Raw genomic sequence first — 20322 nt, forward strand, 5'->3', positions numbered from 1 at the left:
TTTTGTGCCATGTAGACCAACCCTGGAAATTCTCCGAAGATAACTTCTAAAGACCTTTGTAGATTCTGTACCGTGTGGCTACAGAACCCCTTTATACAAGTTCCTGTCATTCTCTTAGATCATTTTTGTTAGGAATCATATTTTTGTATGTACTTTTTTTTTTTTTTTTAAAGATTTTATTTACTCATTCATGATAGGGGGATCGGGGGCAGAGACACAGGTAGAGGGAGAAGCAGGCTCCATGCCAGGAGCCCGACGCAGGACTCGATCCCGGACTCCAGGATCACGCCCCGGGCCAAAGGCAGGCGCAGAACCACTGAGCCACCCAGGAATCCCCTTGTATGTACTTTCTACAGGCTAACTTTTTTTTTTTTTCATTTTATACCTAAATATTTTCTCACTAAATGCGTATTTCTTTTTAAAAAGGACTTTTAGAAATTCCTCTCTGATACTGGCGGAATATGCAGTCCTAGGTGTAGAGCAACCCAGTTATAATGAGATGTAAGTGGTTCATGGTCAGTGGTCAGCTGTGTGCTCAGTATGGGGTGATTGGCTCCCTTAGAACAAGATTCCAGTCAGGGTTTCATCAGTTACAAATTACATGTCTAGGTTACCTGAAAAGGAGCTCAGGCATGTTTATTAAATCCACAGATGTCAAAGTCTCTGCTTCTCTGTAGACAGGGTTAGTATTGGCAATGGTCAGCCTAGGATAGGAAAAACTTTTTTTTTCTTTTTTTTTTAGATTTTTATTTATTCATGAGAGATATAGAATGAGAGACATAGGCAGAGGGAGAAGCAGGCTCCCTGTGGGGAGTCTGATGTGGGACTGGATCTCAGGATCCCAGGATCCCGAGATCATAATCTGAGCCAAAGGCAGATGCTCAACCACTATGCTACCCAGGCGTCCCAGTTTTTACTTTTTAAGATATTTTCAGGCTGTTCTAAGAATAGTCAAAAGAATGGCCATAGAGGCTTGGAGCAAATTCTTTAAACACCAACATTGTATCACATTCCCTCTCTCCTTCTATATTTATCTACAGCCTTTTTTTCCTAAAACCACGTGAGAGTAAGCAACAGATGTGATGCCCCTTTACCTCTAAAGATTTCAGTATATGCTTCTTAAAAACATGGACATTCTTATACCTAACCGCAGTGCAGATGTCAAAATCGGGAAGCTGACATTGAAACAGTGCTGAAGGGTCTGTGGACCTTATTCATGAGAGACTGGGGGGGGGAGGGGCAGAGACACAGGCAGAGGGAGAAACGGGCTCCATGCAGGGAGCCCAATGCGGGACCTGATCCCAGGTCTCCAGGATCAGGCCCTGGGCCGAAGGCGGCGCTAAACTGCTGACCACCTGGGCTACCCTCTTCATATCCTTTTAATAGGTTCTGCCTATGCCTTATGTCCGTATGTTCTTTTGTTGAGTCCCATCAGGAGGCATGTGACGTTTGTCTTTCCTCTCACTGGTGAAAACAACTTTGATCATTAGGTTAAGGTACTGTCTGCCAACTTTCTCTCCTATAAAGTTACTCTGTTTCTCTGTGGAACAAAGCATCTTGTAGGAAGATACTTTGAGACTGTGTAAAAAATCCTGTTATTCATTAAATTTTCACCTTCTAGTTTTCACATGCCTCAGTTGATCCAAAATTAATTCATGCCTGTATCAAATATTACTGTGATAGTTACCAAATGGTGATTTTCTTTTTTAAGTTTTTATTTTAATTCCAGTAATTACAGTGTTCTATTAGTTTCAGGTCTACAATATAGTGATTCAACACTTCCATCCACCACTTGATGTCCTCCTTATTCCCCACCTATTTCCCCCACACCCCATCCACCTCTCCTCTGGTAACCATTAGGGCATATTCTGTGTAGTTAAGAGTATGTTTCTTGGTTTGTCTCCTCTTTTTTCCATTTGCTTGTTTTCTTTCTTAAATGCCATTTATCGGGACACCTGGGTGGCTCAGCAGTTGAGCGTCTGCCTTTGGCTCAGGGTGTGATCCTGGAGTTCCAGGATCCAGTCCCACATCAGGCTCCCTGCATGGAGCCTGCTTCTCCCTCTGCCTGTGTCTCTGCCTCTCTCTGTTTCTCTCATGAATAAATAAATAAAATTTTTTAAAAATTCCATTTATGAGTGAAATCATATGGTATTTGTCTTTCTCTGTTTCACTTAGCATAATACCCTGGCTAACATCCATGTCTTGGCAAGTGGCAAGATTTTCATTCTTTTTTATGGATGAGTAATATTCCGTTGTATTTTGTGTATTTACACACACACACCGTTTTTTAATTCATTCATCAATGGACACTTGGGTTGTTTCCGCATCTTGGCTATTATACATAATGCTGCTGTAAATATAAACACAGGGGTGCATATATCCCTTTTGAATTACTGTGTTTGTATTCTCTGGGTAGGTACCCAGAAGAGTGCTTGATGATAAGGTGGTTCTATTTTTACCTTTTTTTTTTTTTTTTTAATATTTTATTTGTTTATTCATGAGAGACAGAGAAAGAGAGGCAGAACACAGACAAAGGGAGAAGCAGGCTCCATGCAGGGAGCCTGATGTGGGACTCGATCCCGGGTCTCCAGGATCACGCCCTGGGCTGAAGGCAGCGCTAAACTGCTGAGCCACCCAGGCTGCTCTATTTTTACCTTTTTGAGGAACCTCCGAACTGTTTTCCACGGTGGCCACACCAGATTGCGTTCCCACCAACAGTGCAGGAGGGTTCCTTTTTCTCCGCATCCTCAACAATACCTGTTGTTTCTTGTGCTGTTGGTTTTAGCCATTTTGATCAGTATGAAATGATACCTAATTATAGTTTTGATTTGCATTTCACTGATGATAGGTGATGATGAGCATCTTTTCATGAACCTGTTAGCCATCTGGGTATCTTCATTGTAGAAATGTCTGTTCCAGTCTTATTTTCTAATTAGATTATTGGGGTTTGGGGTGTTATTTTAGTTCTTCATATATTTTGGATACTAGCTCTTTTATCAAGTATATCATTTGCAAATATCCTCTCCCAATCTATAGGCTGCCTTTTAGTTTTGCTGATTGTTTCCTGTGCTGTGCAGAAGCTTTTTATTTTGATGTAGTCCCAATAGTTTAGTTTTGCTTTTGTTTCCCTTCCTCAGGAGACATATCTTGAAAGAAGTTGGTATGGCCAGTGTCAAAGAAGTTACTGCCTGTGCTCCTCTCTAGGATTTTTGTGATTCCAGGTCTCACATTTAGGTCTTTAATCCATTTTGAATTTATTTCTGTATATGGTGTAAGAAAGTGGTCCAGTGTCATTCTTTTGGATGAGGCTGTTCAGTTATCCCAAACCATTTGCTGAAGAGAGTATTTTTCCCGTTGGATATTATTTCCTCTTTTGTTGAAGATGACCTTTGTCAACTGACCATATAATTGTGGGTTTATTTCTGGATTCTCTCTTCTGTTTCATTGATCTTTGTGTCTGTTTTTGTATCAGTACCATACTGTCTTGATGATTACAGCTTTGTAATATAACTTGAAGTCCAGAATTGAGATTCTTCCAGCTTTGGTTTTTCTTTTTTGACATTCCTTTGGCTATTTGGGGTCTTTGTGGTTCCATAAAAATTTTGGATTATTTGTTCTAATTCTGAATAATGCTGTTGGTATTTTGATAGGGTTTGCATGAAATCTGTAGATTGCTTTGGGTAGTTATAGACATTTTAACAGTATTCTTCCAACCCATGAGCATAAAACGTCTTTCCATTTCTTTGTGTTGTCTTCAGTTTCTTTCATCAGTATAGTTTTCAGAGTACGGGTCTTTATCACCTTTTTGGTTATGTTTATTCCTAAGTATCTTCTTATTTGGGGTGCAATTGTAAATGGGATTGTTTTCTTAGTTTCTCTTCTGCTTCATCATTGGTGTATAAAAATAGAACAGATTTCTGTACATTGATTTTGTATCCTGCAACTTTACTAATTCTTCTATCAGTTCTAGCAGTTTTTTGGTGTAGTCTTTAGGGTTTTCTATATATAGTATCATGTCATTTGCAAATAGTGAAAATTTTACTTTTTCCTTGCCAATTTGGATGCCTTTATTTCTTTTTGTTGTCTAATTGCTGTACTTCCAGTACTGTGTTGAATAGAAGTGATGAAAGTGGACATCCTTGTCCTATTCCTGATCTTAGGGGAAAAGCTTAGTTTTTTTTTTTTTTTTTTTAAGCTTAGTATTTTGAGTATGAGGTTTGCTGTGGGTTTTTCATATGTAGCCTTTATTACATTGAGGTATTTTCCCTCTAAACCTACTTCGTGGAGGGTTTTTTATAGTGAATCATTGTATTTTATTGAATGCTTTTTATGCATCTGTTGAAATGATCATAAGGTTTTTATCCTTTCCTCTTGTTATGGTATATCATGTTGGTTGATTTACATATACAGAACCACCTTGGCAACCCAGAAATAAATCCCACTTGATTGTGGTGAATGATTATTTTAATGTATTGTTGGATTTTGTTTGCTAGTATTTTATTGAGGTTTTTGCATCTGTGTTCATCAGAGATTCTGGTCTGTAGTTCTCTTTTTTATAGTGTCTTTGTCTGGTTTGGATGTCAGGGTAATGCTGGCCTCACAGAATGAATTTGGGAGGTTGTTTTTTTTTTTGTTTTTTTTTTAAGATTTATTTATTTATTCAGTCAGAGAGAGCGAGAGAGAGGCAGAGACCCAGGCAGAGGGAGAAGCAGGCATCATACAGAGAGCCCAGAGAGCCTGACGTGGGACTTGATCTAGGGTCTCCAGGCTCACGCCCTGGGCTGCAGGCAGCGCTAAACCGCTGCACCACCAGGCTGCCCTCTTTTTCTCTTTTTGATGAGTCTGGTAAAGGTATATCAGTCGTGTTGATCTTTTCAAATAACTAGCTCCTGGTTTCACTGATGTGTTCTACTTTTTTAGTTTTTATTTTATTTCAAATATTCTTTCCTTCTGATTTTTTGGTTTTGTTTGTTTTTCTAGCTCCTTTAGGCATAAGGTTACATTGTTTGAGATTTTTCTTGCTTCTTGAAGTAGGCCTGTATTGCTATGAACTTTCCTCTTAGGACTGGTGTTGCTGCATCCCAAAGATTTTTGGATCATTGGTTTTTCATTTTCCTTTGTGTTCCTGTAATTTTATTTCCTCTGTGATTTCTTGGTTGACCCTTTTGTTGTTTAGTGGCATGTTATTTAACTGCCATGTATTTATGTTTGTTCCAGGTTTTTTCTTTTAGTTTTGTAGCATTGTGATCAGAAAAGATAGATGGTATGACTTAATTCTTTTTTAATTTGTTGAGGCCTATTTTGTGGCCTGATATGTGATCTCTTCTGGAGAATGTTCCATGTGCACTTGAAAAGGATGTATGCTGCTGTTGTAGGACGGAATACTCTGAATGTATCTGTTAGATCCATCTGGTCCAGTGTGTCATTCAGAGCCACTGTTTCCTTGTTGCTTCTCTGTTTGGGTGATCTGTCCATTGATGTAAGTGCGATGTTAAAGTCCCCTGCTATTCTTGCATTACTATTGTACTTCCTTTATGTTTGTTATTAGCTGCTTTATGTATTTGGGTGCTCCCTTGTTGGGTGCAGAAATATTTACAATTGTTATATCTTCTTGTTAGATTGTCCCTTTTTTTATTTATTTTATTTATTTATTTATGATAGTCACACAGGGGGAGAGAGAGAGAGAGGCAGAGACACAGGCAGAGGGAGAAGCAGGCTCCATGCACCGGGAACCCGATGTGGGACCCGATCCCAGGTCTCCAGGCTCGCGCCCTGGGCCAAAGGCAGGCGCCAAACCGCTGCGCCACCCAGGGATCCCTAGATTGTCCCTTTTATGATTATATAGTGTTCTTCTTTGCTTCTTGTTACAGTCTTTGTTTTAAAGTCTGCCCCCCCCCCCCCGCCCCCGATATAAGTATTTCTGTTCTGGCTTTCCTTTCACATCCATGTACATGAGAAACGCTTCTCCATCCTCTCCCCTTCCATCTGCAGGTGTCATTCTAAGTCTGAAATGCACCTCTTGTAGGCAGCACACATATGGGTGTTGTTTTTTTAATCCATTCTATCACCCTCTGTCTTTTGATTGGAGCATTTGGTCCACTTACATTCAGAGTAATTATTGATTTATGTGTACTTGTTGCCATTTGTTACTTGTTTACTGGGTTGTGTAGTGCTTCTGTGTTCTTTTTCCCTTGTTCTCCTCTCATGATCAGCTGGCTGGCTGTGGTGATAGACTTGGGTTCCTTTCTTTTTATTGTTTGCATATCTATGGCTGGTGGATTTGTGGTTACCACCGGTGGATATAGAACATCTTCTGCAGGTAGCCGTCTGTATTAAGCTGATGGTTGCCTAAGTTGAACCCTTTCTTTACTCCTCTCCCCTCCATATTTTAGGGATATGATGTCACACTTTACATCCTTTTATTTACTATATCCTTTGACTGATTTCTACTTATTTCTTAGACTTATTACTACTGCTTTTGTGTTTCCTACATTTCATACTCTCATCACTTATGGTCTTTCATTTCCACTCTAAATGTGGAATAGCCCCTACAGGTCCTTTCTTCCTAGAGGAATCCCCCAAGATCTCGGTCTCTCCAGGACACTCTCAGAGCTGAGTGAACAACTCACCTGCTGTATGCCCCAGACGGTCTTCAGACTGCTGCTTCTGTGCTTCATCTTCCCAGGCTGTTCTTTGTGTTGTCTCTTTAATGGTAGGGATTCGGTTTCCTCTCACCCTCTCAGCTCTCTTAAAGTTGAGCCTGCTGATTTTTAAAATCCCAGGTTTTAAGTCCTGTTGATTGTAAGAACTCACAGAATTCAGCCCCTTTGGTTTTCAGAGCCAAATGTTATGGGGATTCATCTTCCCGTGCAGGTTCCCCAGCATGATAGTCTGATACTCTCCCTTCTCTGTTTTGGCAGGCTCCTCCCTCTCATGGACAGCTCCACAGAACCTAGTGTTCTCATCTGGAGGTTTCATTTAGCTCCCCACCGTGGCTCTGCACTTCCTTCCCTCTCTGGTATGGCTTCCTCTCCCATTTCCTTGTGGAGTTTGTTCTGCCAGTCGTCAGGCCATTTTCTGGGTTATTTACACTAATGTGTTATCTAGTTGTACCTGTGATATGAGGCAAGCTTTGGGTCCTCCTGCTATGCCATCTTCCCATAATTTCTTCACATATCTGGAATTTGGAGCTTGGTTGGAACTTACCTCTCTAGTTCATCACATTTTGGCATTCCCAGATTTTTATTCATAGGTGAATTATAGAACCAGTCTATAGCAAAGAAGGTAGTAATCTGTTCTAAATCTCATTTAAATATAATTTTTACTTAATAAACTAGGGCCCTCTTTTCGGATAACTGGAAATGCGTTCCCTGAAAAACAGTTAACTCATGTTAGCACTTGTCTTCCTGATACATATGTCTAAATTCATGTTCCAAAGCAATGGGTTTCTCTTTCATAGAGGGTATGCACTTGCACTGGGGAGAACTAATCATTGGGTAACGGGACTGCCTTGGGGCAGGGGAGTTCTCACTGGAGGTAACCAAGCTGTGGCTAAGGGCCAGCTAGTGGCATAGCTGTAGATGAAGTCCCTTTCTGTGGGAGAGGAAACGTAATGTGTGTGGTTGTATACACTGATGCATGAACCTTGTACTTTACACTGCCAAAATGGTACGAGTGTGAAAATGACAGGGAAATGTTTACTGTAAACCAGAGATTCCCAAACTTTCTTGGTTCATGATGTTTAGTGTCTAGTGTCTTAGTAATTTTTTCATAGGATTACTAAACCCGAAGTTTCTTTTGTTACATTGTAGTTCTATGATATTACCTAACAAGTTGTTTATGAAGTAGCTAGGTCTGTTTTGCTGATGTCACTGTGTTTTCCTTGAAAACTTAAAATATTCAGAGGTTTTGTGATACCTAGGACACCTTACCTCATGGCTTGGGAATCACCGCTTTAAGCAAAAAATGTAAATCAAGTTGTATGTCCTATATGATTATAGCTATTCACATTTGTGTACATGTAGACACAGACTGGGAGGAAACAAAAAGTAGTTCTGTTTGGCCTACAGATGATTTTAAAATACTTAAACCCTTTTATATCATGTTTCCCTTCTAATTTATTTTCTGATTCTTGGTCTCTGGTGCTTTAAAGCCTTGTTCTTCATTCCTTTCTGTAGGAGAAAGCTGTACAAATAACCAAAGGCTTCTTTTAAGCTCTGGGGCAGTAATAATTTGGGGAATTTTGCTGCTAAGGAAACTTTTTGTAATTGAAATGAACTCTGATTTCTCTTTTAGGACCATAGAGTGTTTTGGCTGATTACAGGAATTATGTTTATGGGAAGTGGCCTCATCTGGAGGCGTTTGCTGTCATTCCTGGGACGACAACTAGAAGCTCCTTTGCCTCCCGTGGTATGAAGGGTGTGGTTTGCAGCAGCATTGCTGAGGGACGACATCCAGGTTCTGAAGGCACACTGCCTAGGCTTGCATTGTCAGCTTTGTGACCCTGAGCAAGTTCTTGAATTGCTCTAAGCATCCCTCAGTTTCCCCATCTGTCAGTTAAGTCAGAAGCACTTGTTTCATCGTGTTAACAGGAGAATTATGTAGGAGCTGTGAAGCGCAGTGCCTGGCACATACACAGGACAGTCTTCAGTGCAGAATACCTAGCTCTTCTTTGAGCATTCTGCATTTACACAGATACTGGCAGTTCTGCTGCAGGCCTTGTCATGACCCAGACTGAAGTGTGGAGAACCTAGTGTTCTCATTAAGAAAAGATGTAAAGTTGATCCTTTTTCTTACCTTTCTACTTGTAATTTACAGCAGGAATGAATACTTAGGATATGGATTCAGGCTTGTAGTCCTCCCCTCATCTGGTAGTGAGTGACCTCTCATTTTACTAGTGGCGTTTCTTTTAAGACACAAACTAAAATGGTTAATTTTCATGCTTTATTTAGATGGCTTCTTTACCCAAAAAGTCCCTTCAGACAGACAGAAGGATGGAAATGAAGCACAGCATCCGGCTGGATGGACTCGGATCAGGAAGGAGTATCCTAACAAACCGTTAACGACATCAACCCTGTAGAGACTGGGTTCTTTTTCATGGTAGTCATGGGAAACTTCTGGTACTCTCATTATTTTCTTTTATAGAGACAGGACTTGAAAAAAATCACTTAAATTATAATGTCTGGTGATGAAGATCTCCTGGCACTCACAATGCTAGAACTTAACTGCATTTTCAAAATTGAGTAAGGAAGGCAAAGTACATGTTCTCTAAAAAGCCAAAATTCTATTTCCCACAACCTTAAAATGCTGCTTTCATACACATGATGTGAGAGTAGATGTTGTATAGATTTCCTGATGTATACATATCAAGAAAAGTGTGGTTTTCCTGCCAAGCGAAGCCTGAAAACTTGACAGGCTCACAGTGACATCAGGCAGCAGGAGTTCTTAGTAAGGGGATCATGTTCTTGGGACCTTCCTGACTCTCAGGAGCCTGGAAAGGTAGGAAAATACATACTAACCTTAAACTCTGAAAGTTTGTGCTTTAAATCCATCTTTAACATACTTTATATTATTGTATTTGTCCCCTTTTCATATAAGGCAGATAACAAGGAAGTGATTTAATATCAGCTTAAATGGATTCCATTTAATTAAGATTTTTGCTTCCTTGACACATAAAACTATTTTTCTTTGCTTGGCTATAATGGAAGCCTTTGGAAGTAATGTTGAAAGAAACTGTTTCCATTCTGTTACTGTCTTCTAGCTCTGTGGTCATTCCCTGATTTAGAGTAGATAGAGGTGTCCCTCAACCACTCCTCACCCACCAAAGAAGGTATATGTAGCCCAGTTAATCTATATGCCTATACCTTAGAGCTTGACAGATGGGCCTCCTGACACCAGAAAGTAGATAAACTTCAGAGTGTCCAGAGCAGCTCTTAAACTATAGTATAATAGTAGTAAAACAGTAGATGTGTTGATAATGTTGGGGTTACCTAATACTACAACAGGATGTCATATGAAGAAGTTGAGTCCATTTACTGAGTGGTTTGATGATGGGAATAAAACTGCTATTCCAGTAGCTGATTATAGAAAGAAAACAGATGGAGTTGTAAGTGGTTTTCCTCACTCCTGTGTGTGCTTATAAGAAGCCACTAGAAGCTGGCAGATACAAAGGCACCAGCTGGGTTGGTCTCAGCACTGAGTGGCCCACCTGGCACCTCCCCGTGGGTCAGGGGCACCCGTAGTGTGGGTGTTGGACTTGGATGTACATAACACTCTAGCATCATGAATGTGTGTGATGATTTTCATAATCCTTGGGATACTCTTGGTCGCACCTCAGCACTGCTGCTGTTTTTGATCTTAGGATCTTATTCATCACTGTACATAGGTTATAAGTATCAGCTGTGACATGGGAAGAACTGAAAGCCCAGTTGAGACACAGAATAGAGTTTTGGCCTTTTTCCTTTTGGTGTGACTTAGTTTGTGGACTTGGGTAAAAATTTTTTTTCAGGAGTCATGTCTCTTTAATAAAGGGAAAAGCAACTACCTCTTAAGTCTGATGAAGAGTAAGTTACTGATGGTTTATAAAGTTCTTGAAGGTAGTTAGATCAAGTAGGATTTCAAAATGTCAAATGTCAACTAGCTCTGGTTTGCTGACGGCAGGATGCTTCTTGTATTAAATAAGTGAATCATTTTAATTCCAAATTTAAAATCACTTGAAGCACAAGTGTTTGGTTATGTAAATGAACGAGCAGTCTTACCTCCGTTTAACAAGGTCAAGGAATGATATTCTTAATGGACTGTTTTTGGAAGCCTAAGGAAATGGAGCAGAAGATAGCATCTGAAAGTGACGTTTACTAAATACTTTATTCTTGATAAACAGACTGAGAAATCTCAGGAGTTGTATACAGCTTTATTTTTGAAGTCACAGTATTTAACACACTTTAATCTCAGGATTGAGTTTCATTACTTTAGTGTAATACCTGTGGTGGTGATCTACTGGATGGTGAGTGGATGGGGCATAGGGCTGGGGTTCAAAGGCATAGAAACACTCTTGTCTTGCAGCAAGTTGTTACATTTGCAGGTAATATAAAAACAAATCGCACATATGTAGATGTGTTTTGATATCTTGAAATAAAGGTAATGGAGTTATTAAATAGTTCAGATTTGTGTTAATGAGAGATTAAAACTCTACAAGGTATTTCCATTGTTTTTTTTTTTTTTTTTTTTTTTTTATTTATTTATTTATGATAGTCAGAGAGAGAGAGAGAGGCAGAGACACAGGCAGAGGGAGAAAGAAGCAGGCTCCATGCACCGGGAGCCCGACGTGGGATTCGATCCCGGGTCTCCAGGATCGTGCCCTGGGCCAAAGGCAGGCGCCAAACCACTGTGCCACCCAGGGATCCCCGGTATTTCCATTGTTGTTAAGCATTTTAGAATCCGTGCTTAGAACTACAGTTAATACTTAGTGGAGTGAAAATTTAACCCACCTATTGGGATGATGCATTAGCATCTGTATCCTAGGTTTATACATCTTTGCCATCCAGGTTGACCTTGAACACTTGATGGTTAAATATCCTGTATGAAATCTGATCTGGTATGTTTAGGCATTGCGGAAAATATGAATCCTTAGGTAGATGGTAATCATGTTTCAAACAGGCCCTGTCCATTAGGGAAGCATAGACACTTTCTATAGCAATGGCAGTATGAAAGAATGCAGACTTCAATTCGTAAGTGAATACAGTTAACTAATAGTATTTCATGTAAGTTGAGCTACCCATAATCATTACCCAAATGAAGCTAAATGGTGTGTCTGTGCTTTTTGCTGTGCCCAAGGGAACCATGCAGTTAGCATACCTCTTTAGGAAGATGACAGTCCCAGAAGTCCTACAGAGGTGCCATCTAGATACATGCCTATTTTTCCCCTTTATATACTCACCTTATGCTCACGATTTTAACTCTAGTAGCTTTCCCTTGATTTCTAATTTAACTTTACTCCTCAGCTGGCTTCCTGTCTTCTTTGAACGAGTCTCCACTGCCTCTACAGAAACTAAAAAGGGTTCTTGTCATCAGTTTTCCCTGCTTTTTTTAGTACCCTTTTTGCTAGTGCCAGGAGAAAAAGGCTCTTCCCTGATTGCTGCAGAATTAGTAATAACACCTTCACATGTTTCATGAAGCTAAAAGCCCCTGATAGGTTCCTTTCCCTCAAATGTGCCCTCCTGCAGGATAGGCAGTGAAATCTACAAAAACCAGCCCAGGAGCCAAGACAGGTATGGCTTGCTTCACCCCTTCGGGTCCCTTGCAATGGCCTTGGCAGGGCTTGTATCAACCCAATGCAACAACGGCTTCCCTTGGGAGGACTCTCCCCTGGAGAGTCCTAGGTTCAACTGTTGGAACAGCCGCTTCTACAAAAGCCTTTGAGGGAACGAGGTGAGGTTTTAGTTTTGTATTTGTCTTTCACTATATAAATGCACTAGTCCTTCTAAGAAAGGACCAACTCGCTTACAGCAGATGAACCACCGTACTTGCCACTGCTATTTCTTTGCTCATTTTTTCCTTGTAAACTATGCTTTCTAGTTCACTTTTATTGGTTGGGGCACCATTTTTAAAAGGACATTTATTTTAGGAGAAATGGTGACAGAGGTTTTCCTAAAAGAACCACAGAGCCTTTCCAAGCATCAGAAAGACCCAGGTATTCATGTGGAAGAGGAAAGAGGTTGTACAACAGGTCCAAGCACAGGCAGTAAGTTGGGAATAAGCTTAAACACAAGGGAAGCAAGGAAGGAGAGACTGTATCATGTTCCCAGGGAGGCATGCATCCTCTTGCAGGATCTCCCAGGGCTCCCCTGATGTCCCGCTTCATCCACCAGAATGCTCACCCTGGAGCTGACTTGGCACGAGGGAGGGCACGCAGGGTTGGAAAACACGGTGAAGTCTTTAATCAAGGCCCAGGCTGTAGACGTGCAGGGCCCCAGAGAGCCGGGATCCCAGAGAACTCCTCCCAGCAGCAGCGACAACCTGATTCTGTAGAGGAGACACAACAGTGTTGTTCAGCTCCTGCTATTGTCCAGGTATCATGCTGGGCTCTGATGACACATGGAAACGTTGTTTAGATGCCACATTCTCAAATCTGTGAGTTCAGAAACCATAACCAAGCACATTCACTCCAGTCCCTTCACTGGAGCATAAAGAATAAAGGAAAATACATCCCTGCCTGTTTTTTCAGATGCCCTGCTGCTTCAAAGAGTTTACGAACCGTCTTTCAGAATCATCTTCAAAGCCTGCAGCACGTTGGTAACATTTTCACTGGAGGCATATCTACATACTTTGAGCTTGGATTTCATATCCTAAACCAAGGCTGGTCCGTGTCTAACTGACCAATGGCTGTTTTGCTCAGAGCAGGGCATGACCATGAAACCACTGAACCTCCTGGGAAAAGTTCTCACGGATTTCATTTTGAAAGCTACAAATGGAATCTAGGAATTTTTTTTGTTTTTTTGAATCCAGGATTAATGAGACTTCACCCTGTGCCCTTTTACCATACTGCCCTTTGTATCTTTTTTAAACCCCAGTGTCAAAAGGAAAAATAAAAAACTCGCCTCTGTTTTATTTATGGAATTAGTACTGTTTATAGATTTGCCCACAGTTTAGCTGTGAGCTGGGTCTCCTCTCCATTTCAGACCTTCCCTTCCTGCCATCTGTCTGGTCAGCTTCCTGATCCCCATGGCTCGCCTCCCTCTTCTCCACCAGCACAGGCTTCCACTGCCCTTGCCATCTGACTGCTTTTGGCTCTTGGTCGTCAGACACTGACCTGGATGTTCCTGGGGCCAGGGCACAGGCCTCAGTGTAACACTGCTTGGCTGGGGCCCGCGAGCTCAGGAAGGCAGCCCCGCGGAGGGTTTCAGAGAGGCACACTATGGTAGCACAGCGCAGGTGCGGGCCACGTCCTAATTCTAGCTTGTTGCTAACAATGTCATTACTTAAGGCTCAGTAAGAGGTCACGCTGATCACCCTCAGACTGTCCATTTTTCAATATAACTGAACTTGGTGCTTTGGTGCCCCAATCCCAGGTAGGTGTTGTAAAGGTGAAATAATTTGAGTGTTCACCCCAGTGAACTATAATTACGAAGGTGAACTTGCAGTGTTGTACAGAAAAGAATCAACTATAAATTACTTTTAGATGATCTGTAGCACTCAGTGTAATAAGTTGATAGATGAATAATTTTTGTATAATTTATGGGTTCTTGGTGTCTAACTTTTAGAAAATGAATTTAAGTGTAAGCCAAGCTTAGGATATATTCTGTAACCAGCCCCTTTGAGAATCCTCCCATAAACTTAATCCTTTTTTGGTTCTGAATAACCCTAAATTTTTGCTTATCAATTCAAGCAAGGGCCACTTGAGCCGTTGGCCACCAGAGGGCAGCTTCACCCAATTCCCAGAAGCTGGAGCCAGGTCCACCCCAGTTACTTCTGTTCAGGCTACTCTTTAGCCCTTAGTCCTAATTTGCATTTTATTTTGCTTCCCATAAATAAATGAAATTGTGTTTTTCCTCAAAGGCAGGGACTTTGTCTCCAAGCTCAGTGTTCTGTGCAATAATACACCCTAAAGGAAACGAATGGATGGATTCAGTGGTTTAGCTGAATATTTGAAGATAAAACCCTTTAACTGCTATATCCATTAAAATCCAAAATATGCATACCCTTTGATTTAGCAGTGTTCTAAGAATATTATTAGCAGGGGTATTTGCACAATTACATAAAAATAATAGCTGTGCAAGAACACTCACAATAGTAAGAACATTGGAAATCACTGAGTAAATGTCCATGAGAAAGTGAACCAAATAAAATATGATGCATCTAGACAGTACTCTGCAGTCATTAAAAAGAAGCAAAGAGCTCCACCTGTATTTGAGAAGAGGCACAATATACTATAGTGTGTGAACATAGTGACCAGAAAAAGAATATGTGCATGCAGGTTTGTTTGTCACTGGAGTCCTACAGAAACCCCAGGAGTCTGGAAGAAAATATTAACAGTATTTATGTTGTGAAGTTCCTCTGAAGGGCCCAGATCACACTTCATGGGACGGCAGTCTCTGAGGCTTCAGCCCGTCAGCCGCCGCCACAAGGACATTGGTGGGCCTGGCTGTGGTCCTAGGAAACTAATTTCAGGCCACTGAAATTCAAACTTCATAGAAATTTCATGGGTCATGTAATATCCTTTTTTTCCAGCCATTTAAACTGGAATCATTTTTTGTTCACAGGCTGTATAAAACTCGAGCTGGCCCACGGGCTGTGATATGCCAGTCCCTTCCCTTAGGGATGAAATTGGGAAAGCAATGGAACTGTGAGTGGCGGTTTCTTTTTTGTGTTCCTCTTTTTCCCCATAAATTGGAGCCATAAAATGAGATCAGCCCCACCCACAGCCTTAGCATATAAAGGTCAGGAATGCAGTCTTTGCTCACCTTGTCTCTCGACCTCACGGTGATCACAGAGCTCCCAAATCTTGAACTTGCCTGTAAAACAGTGTCTGTCAATGGTCTTTGGAAAACATACCAGATGTTACCAGTTTAAAATAAGAGAAACGGCACTTCTGTGGTTTTTCTTTCTTCATTCCTTCAGGAGGTACTTACCTCAGGAGAAACCAGTACGTACTGGGCCTAAAAGGAAAGGGTGAGAGGGGGACTGGTTACTGTGTGTTGGGGGGGTTAAACCAGGCATCCGACAGCCCATGCACACATCTCTACAGTCTAGAGGAGCCCTGAATTTGTGTGTGCCCCAGAAATTCTGCTTACAGGGAAATCGATGCACTCACTTCAGCGCTTACATAAACTGTGGCTTGTCCACAGATGAAATAGGAGGCAGCCAGGAGAGGTGCTGTAGAGGGAGGGACAGAAGCAAGCACAGACAGGTAATTGTCTTACCTTACCTGTATAGGCAAGTAAGATAATCATGTGACAGATCTGTGTACAATATGCTCACAGTTGTGAATATAGCCACAGTGTCATGATGGAGAGTGTGCTATAGAATCCTCGAATCCGCTCTTGCTGTGGGTTCCTGACCTTTGACCTCCAAGCACTGTGCCTTGGAGCACTGTCCTCCCAGTGTCTCCAGCTGGCTTGGTGCCAACTTACTAGCTTTGATGGGGGTTCCAGAAGGGGAGGAGTGAGAGCTCTGTCCAGTGCTAGCACCATGCTAGGCACAGAGTATATGCACAGTAAGTCGTAGCCCTTAAGGTCATAGAAAAAAATACCAGAAGTATATACATCAAAAGGTATATTTCTGCAATTCTAGGCAGATTTTTGAATTTTTTTAAAAATGTTTTTGCACTGTGTATTTTCTACAACTTTTACAATAAACTAATTTGGCAATTAAATCTTTTCTAAAAATAAAAATTGGTTGAGAGAGCGAGCATAAGCATGTGGCATAGGAGAGGGAGAGGGAGAAGCAGGCTTCCTGCTGAGCAGGAAACCGGATGCAGGGCTCCACCCCAGGACCATGACCTGAGCCAAAGGCAGATGCTTTTGGAGTCACTCAAGTGCCTATCAAATTTTTTTAAATAATGGGCATTTTACGTCCAGGGAACTTAAGGAAACCCACCTGAGAAAACGAATAAAAGCAGTGAAATAGGAAATAAAAAAGGGAGTATTTTAAAGAAATTGCAGTGGTCATGGCCTGTTTTTTTCTGCTGTGGACTCCTGACCAGGCAGTGGCAGGCTGTGACCAGAACCAGTGTAACACCACGTCCAACTAGACGTTAGCTACAGGAGTAAACGGTACAGGCCTGCAAGAATGCAGGGCCACTTGTGCCTACAAAAACGGGCACATGATTGTGTCCTGAGTGCAAGACCATTCAGTTAAAAACTCTAAGTTCTTTTAACAAGGGATCAGCAGGTGAGCTCATTTCCCAACATGGCATAGAATTTTGTATGGGAGCATGTTACCTTTTCTTCAGGACATGGAGCTGTCCATGATTTGCATTTGCCTGTCATGTCACCAAAGGTGATATGTTTGCCATTATAAACATAAACACGACCATCTTCTCCCCCCATCAGTCCAGAGGTGACATCTGTTATTCTCAGTGGGGCTCCCACAATGATTTCATCTGCAAACAATAGAAGTCAGAAGGAAGTCTCACAGTTCACGGTCAGCCTTTCCATTGTGCACTCTGGGTCCTCACCCAACCTGTCACAAGTCAGGTTAGTGCATCCTTCAAATAGACTGCCCTGATTTCATTCCCACATAGGAAAGGCTTTGTTTCCTAGTTTATTCTTCCAACCACGTATGTGGGTGGCTCTGGTGTTACCACCTTCAGGATGTATAGCTCACTCTTGGCTCTGGTCTTACCTGACCTAAAATAGATCTAAAGGCCCTGGGATCACTGAGCTGCCAATTATGAGGGCAGAGCCTAGATACTCCAATTAGGGGACCGTCTGTTGAACAAAGGGACTCCATTCTTGGCCTGAGGCCCTATTCCTTTCCCACCTAAGCCATCACCATCCAGGTCGCTCAGGTGCAGAACTCCACCAAATCGAGAGAAGCGGCGGTCCCCACTGAAGGTGGTGAGCAGAGCAGGCTGTGCGTTGAGGGTCAGTTCGTACATCCGAGTGGTCCCACCTTGGTGCAAGGTCATGGTCAGGAATGCCATTTTGGACACCTCATCTGAAAAGAACCAGGGCACCCCATCATCTGCCATTGCAGGAATGAAGAGAAGACATAAGGCACTGAATCCCACAGGACACGTGGTTGTAGCACCGACCAGCTCTGGGTGTCAGGAAGGTATAGCTGGCTTGGGCACAGAGACTCAAACGTGGGGCAAGTTCAGTGATACCCCATCAGACAGGCCTGACCCCTTCAGTAGTCACATAACCATCTTTACACTGCAACCTGCCAGTGTCAACACTCCTGACAGAGCTTCCCAGCAAGTCTACATTCTTCACAGCACCTTCCAGAATCTGAATGCTACTTGGGTTCTAGCAGTGTGAGCCTCTTCCCCCCGACACGCACCCCTTAAATGTGCTGCACATGCTGTGCCATCTCCCTGGAATAGACCCCGCCTCCCCACACCCACAGCAGGCTCAGTGCCAAGTGGGGGGGCCAGGACCTTGTCACTTGCTACGCATACTACGTTGTCTGGTTCAGCACAAGTGTTGGGTAAATATTTTTTTAAATGAAATGAATTTTGAACTGTTAAAGGTAGCAAGTCATTTGGAACACAGCCTTGATTTCAGAAATAAGGACCGTCTCAGAAAAACCTAATAGCATCTGCGGCTCGGGGGTGGGGTCTGGAGAGGCCAACCACAAGTCCGCCCCTGAGCCAGCCAAATGGGGCCAGTCCCAAGGCAGGGTCTCCTTTGTGTTGTGTGCAAAACTGACATTACTGATGTGACTGCTTTCTTGGGCAGCCTTCCCTTGTGCTTTTGTTTATAGCCAACTGCCCACTAGAAACGAGAGCTCAAAGGAGCCTGCAATCCCAATCAGAAATAATGGGGAGGGAAGGAAAGAAGAACAGCACTTCAGAAAGCTCGGCTGTCTGGGATTCTTGAACACAAGAGTGGGCAACCTGACCGAAAACAACTTTCCCAAGAGAACAGTCTTTCACTAAAGTATGATTGCTCATCATATTCAGGGTGAAAGTCCAAAGTCTGAAGAAATAGTGAAGGAAAAAATTCTCATTCCCTTCTCATGCTTCCTAAGGGACTTGAGCTCCCCAGAATATATAATGTAGAAATCCTGGGAGCTCCCTGCTTCTCGCTCCGCCTGCCTGCTGGAGGGGCCCAGAGTGCTGCTGTTTTGTGTGTGGGTGTACACGTGGACCACAGCTAGTCTGCCTTCTGCATGCAGGGCTGAGTCCACATCGCTGCTGCTGCTGCTGGGCCCCAAGGCACGTGCATCTGCCATACAGACCCACTGTCTCAGGGAAGTCACCCCAAGGTCGCTATGCAGGCCCCATCCAGACTGGGTTCTCCAGGCTGGTTTTTAGAAGGTACATTCTTTTATATGAGGGCTTCATGGGTCTGCTGCTCAAATGGCTCCAAGTGCACAAGGGTGGGAGGAGGGGGAGGAGTTGTGATGATCACTTCCAAAACTCTTCATTTTTATCATAATCTATTAGAATGCATAATTTAGAATAATTTCATCACGTTTCTTTAAATTTTAAATTCTCCATATTTAAAAAATTTTAAAATAAATCAGTTACTGGGACGCCTGAGTGTCTCAGCGGTTGAGCGGTTGAGCGTCTACCTCTGGCTCAGGGCGGATCCCGGGGTCCAGGATCAAGTTCCACATGGGGCTCCTTGCAGGGAGCCTGCTTCTCTATGTGTCTGCCTCTCCGTCTCTCATGAATAAATAAATAAAATCTTAAAAGTCAGTTACCAAGTCACGAAGACATGGAGGAATCTTAATGCATAGTATGCATAATGCTTAAAGAAGCTTATCTGAAAAGGCTGCAGACTGGGGGGTTCCAACCGTATGCCATTCTAGAGACGGCAAGCTAGGGAGATGTAAAAAGATCACTGGCTGCCAGGGTCTAGGAGGGAGGGAGGGATGGATGAAGGGATGAGCACAGAGGATTTCAAGGCCAGCAAAACTGCTCTGTATATAATAATGTAATGGTGGATACAGGTCTTTCCACATTTGTCCAAACCCACGGAATGTTCAACACAAAAAGTGAATTTTAATGTTACATTCTATAGCCTTAGTTACAATGGTGTGTCAGTGTAGGTTCTTGAATTATACCAAATGCACCGTCTCTGGTGCAGAAGGTCCATAGCAGGGGAAGCAGTGTATGGGTGGAGGTAGGGGATCTACAGGAAACCTCTATACTTTCCACTCAATTTTGTTGTAAACCTAAAACTGCTCTTAAAAATAAGTCTATAAAAAAGGGATTCAGATACTTTAAATCTTTGGCCCTTCAAAACACCTCATTTCTGACAGATGATAACTAGACTTACGGGGATCATTTCATGATGTATAAAAATATTGAATCATGGTGACCTACACCTGAAACTGATACTTTTCAATAAAAAAATTTTAATATACCTCATTTCCCTGTTGAGGCAAATCAGGGCTTACCATACACATTTAAGACAAGAGAAAAAAACCCCAAGGTTATGCCTTAGTATTTCTCTCTAAAGTAATTCAACAGACCCTTGGTTTTTAAAAGGGTATGGGGGAGGTTTTCTTTACACCCACAAGTGTTTTTATGATTTCTCAAGTTCACTTACTGTGACAGCAGAAAACAGCTGGTGTAAAGCACAGATGCATCCCACTGGCTGGGCTCCCTCCCAAGCCACGGGGAAGGGGACACCACCTTGCGGCATGGCTTCA

At 42.2% G+C, this 20322-nt stretch overlaps 2 protein-coding genes across 8 annotated transcripts in view; one reads left to right on the forward strand and one right to left on the reverse strand.

Moving 5' to 3' along the window:
• The window catches only part of MRS2 (magnesium transporter MRS2), a 35385-nt gene extending 24230 nt beyond the window's left edge, over window positions 1-11155 (forward strand). Inside the window, exons 10-12 of one of the 2 annotated variants that reach the window (XR_004812308.2) lie at window positions 6921-7018; window positions 8296-8409; window positions 8952-8969. Coding sequence is in view for 1 of the 2 variants with exons in the window: in XM_025443166.3 (XP_025298951.3) it covers window positions 8296-8409; window positions 8952-9062 (225 nt within the window). In the remaining variant the exon portion in view is untranslated. Of the gene's footprint in view, window positions 1-6920; window positions 7019-8295; window positions 8410-8951 lie in introns of both variants that reach the window. The other variant, XM_025443166.3, reaches the window with a different exon arrangement.
• Window positions 11156-12598: 1443 nt separating this feature from the next.
• Window positions 12599-20322, reverse strand: part of GPLD1 (glycosylphosphatidylinositol specific phospholipase D1) — a 61202-nt gene continuing 53478 nt past the window's right edge. For 3 of the 6 annotated variants that reach the window (XM_025443117.3, XM_035710582.2, XM_025443126.3), the window contains 5 exons: window positions 17479-17655; window positions 16938-17098; window positions 15627-15653; window positions 15459-15509; window positions 12599-13020 (listed from right to left, as the gene is read on the reverse strand). In XM_025443117.3, coding sequence (XP_025298902.3) covers window positions 12934-13020; window positions 15459-15509; window positions 15627-15653; window positions 16938-17098; window positions 17479-17655 — 503 coding nt within the window. In that variant the 3' untranslated portion in view covers window positions 12599-12933. Of the gene's footprint in view, window positions 13021-15458; window positions 15510-15626; window positions 15654-15788; window positions 15871-16937; window positions 17099-17478; window positions 17656-20322 lie in introns of all 6 variants that reach the window. The other 3 variants (XR_004812306.2, XR_004812307.2, XR_007408321.1) reach the window with 3 other exon arrangements.

Source organism: Canis lupus, chromosome 35 (assembly GCF_003254725.2).
Source record: "Canis lupus dingo isolate Sandy chromosome 35, ASM325472v2, whole genome shotgun sequence".
In the NCBI taxonomy this organism is placed as follows: domain Eukaryota; kingdom Metazoa; phylum Chordata; class Mammalia; order Carnivora; family Canidae; genus Canis; species Canis lupus.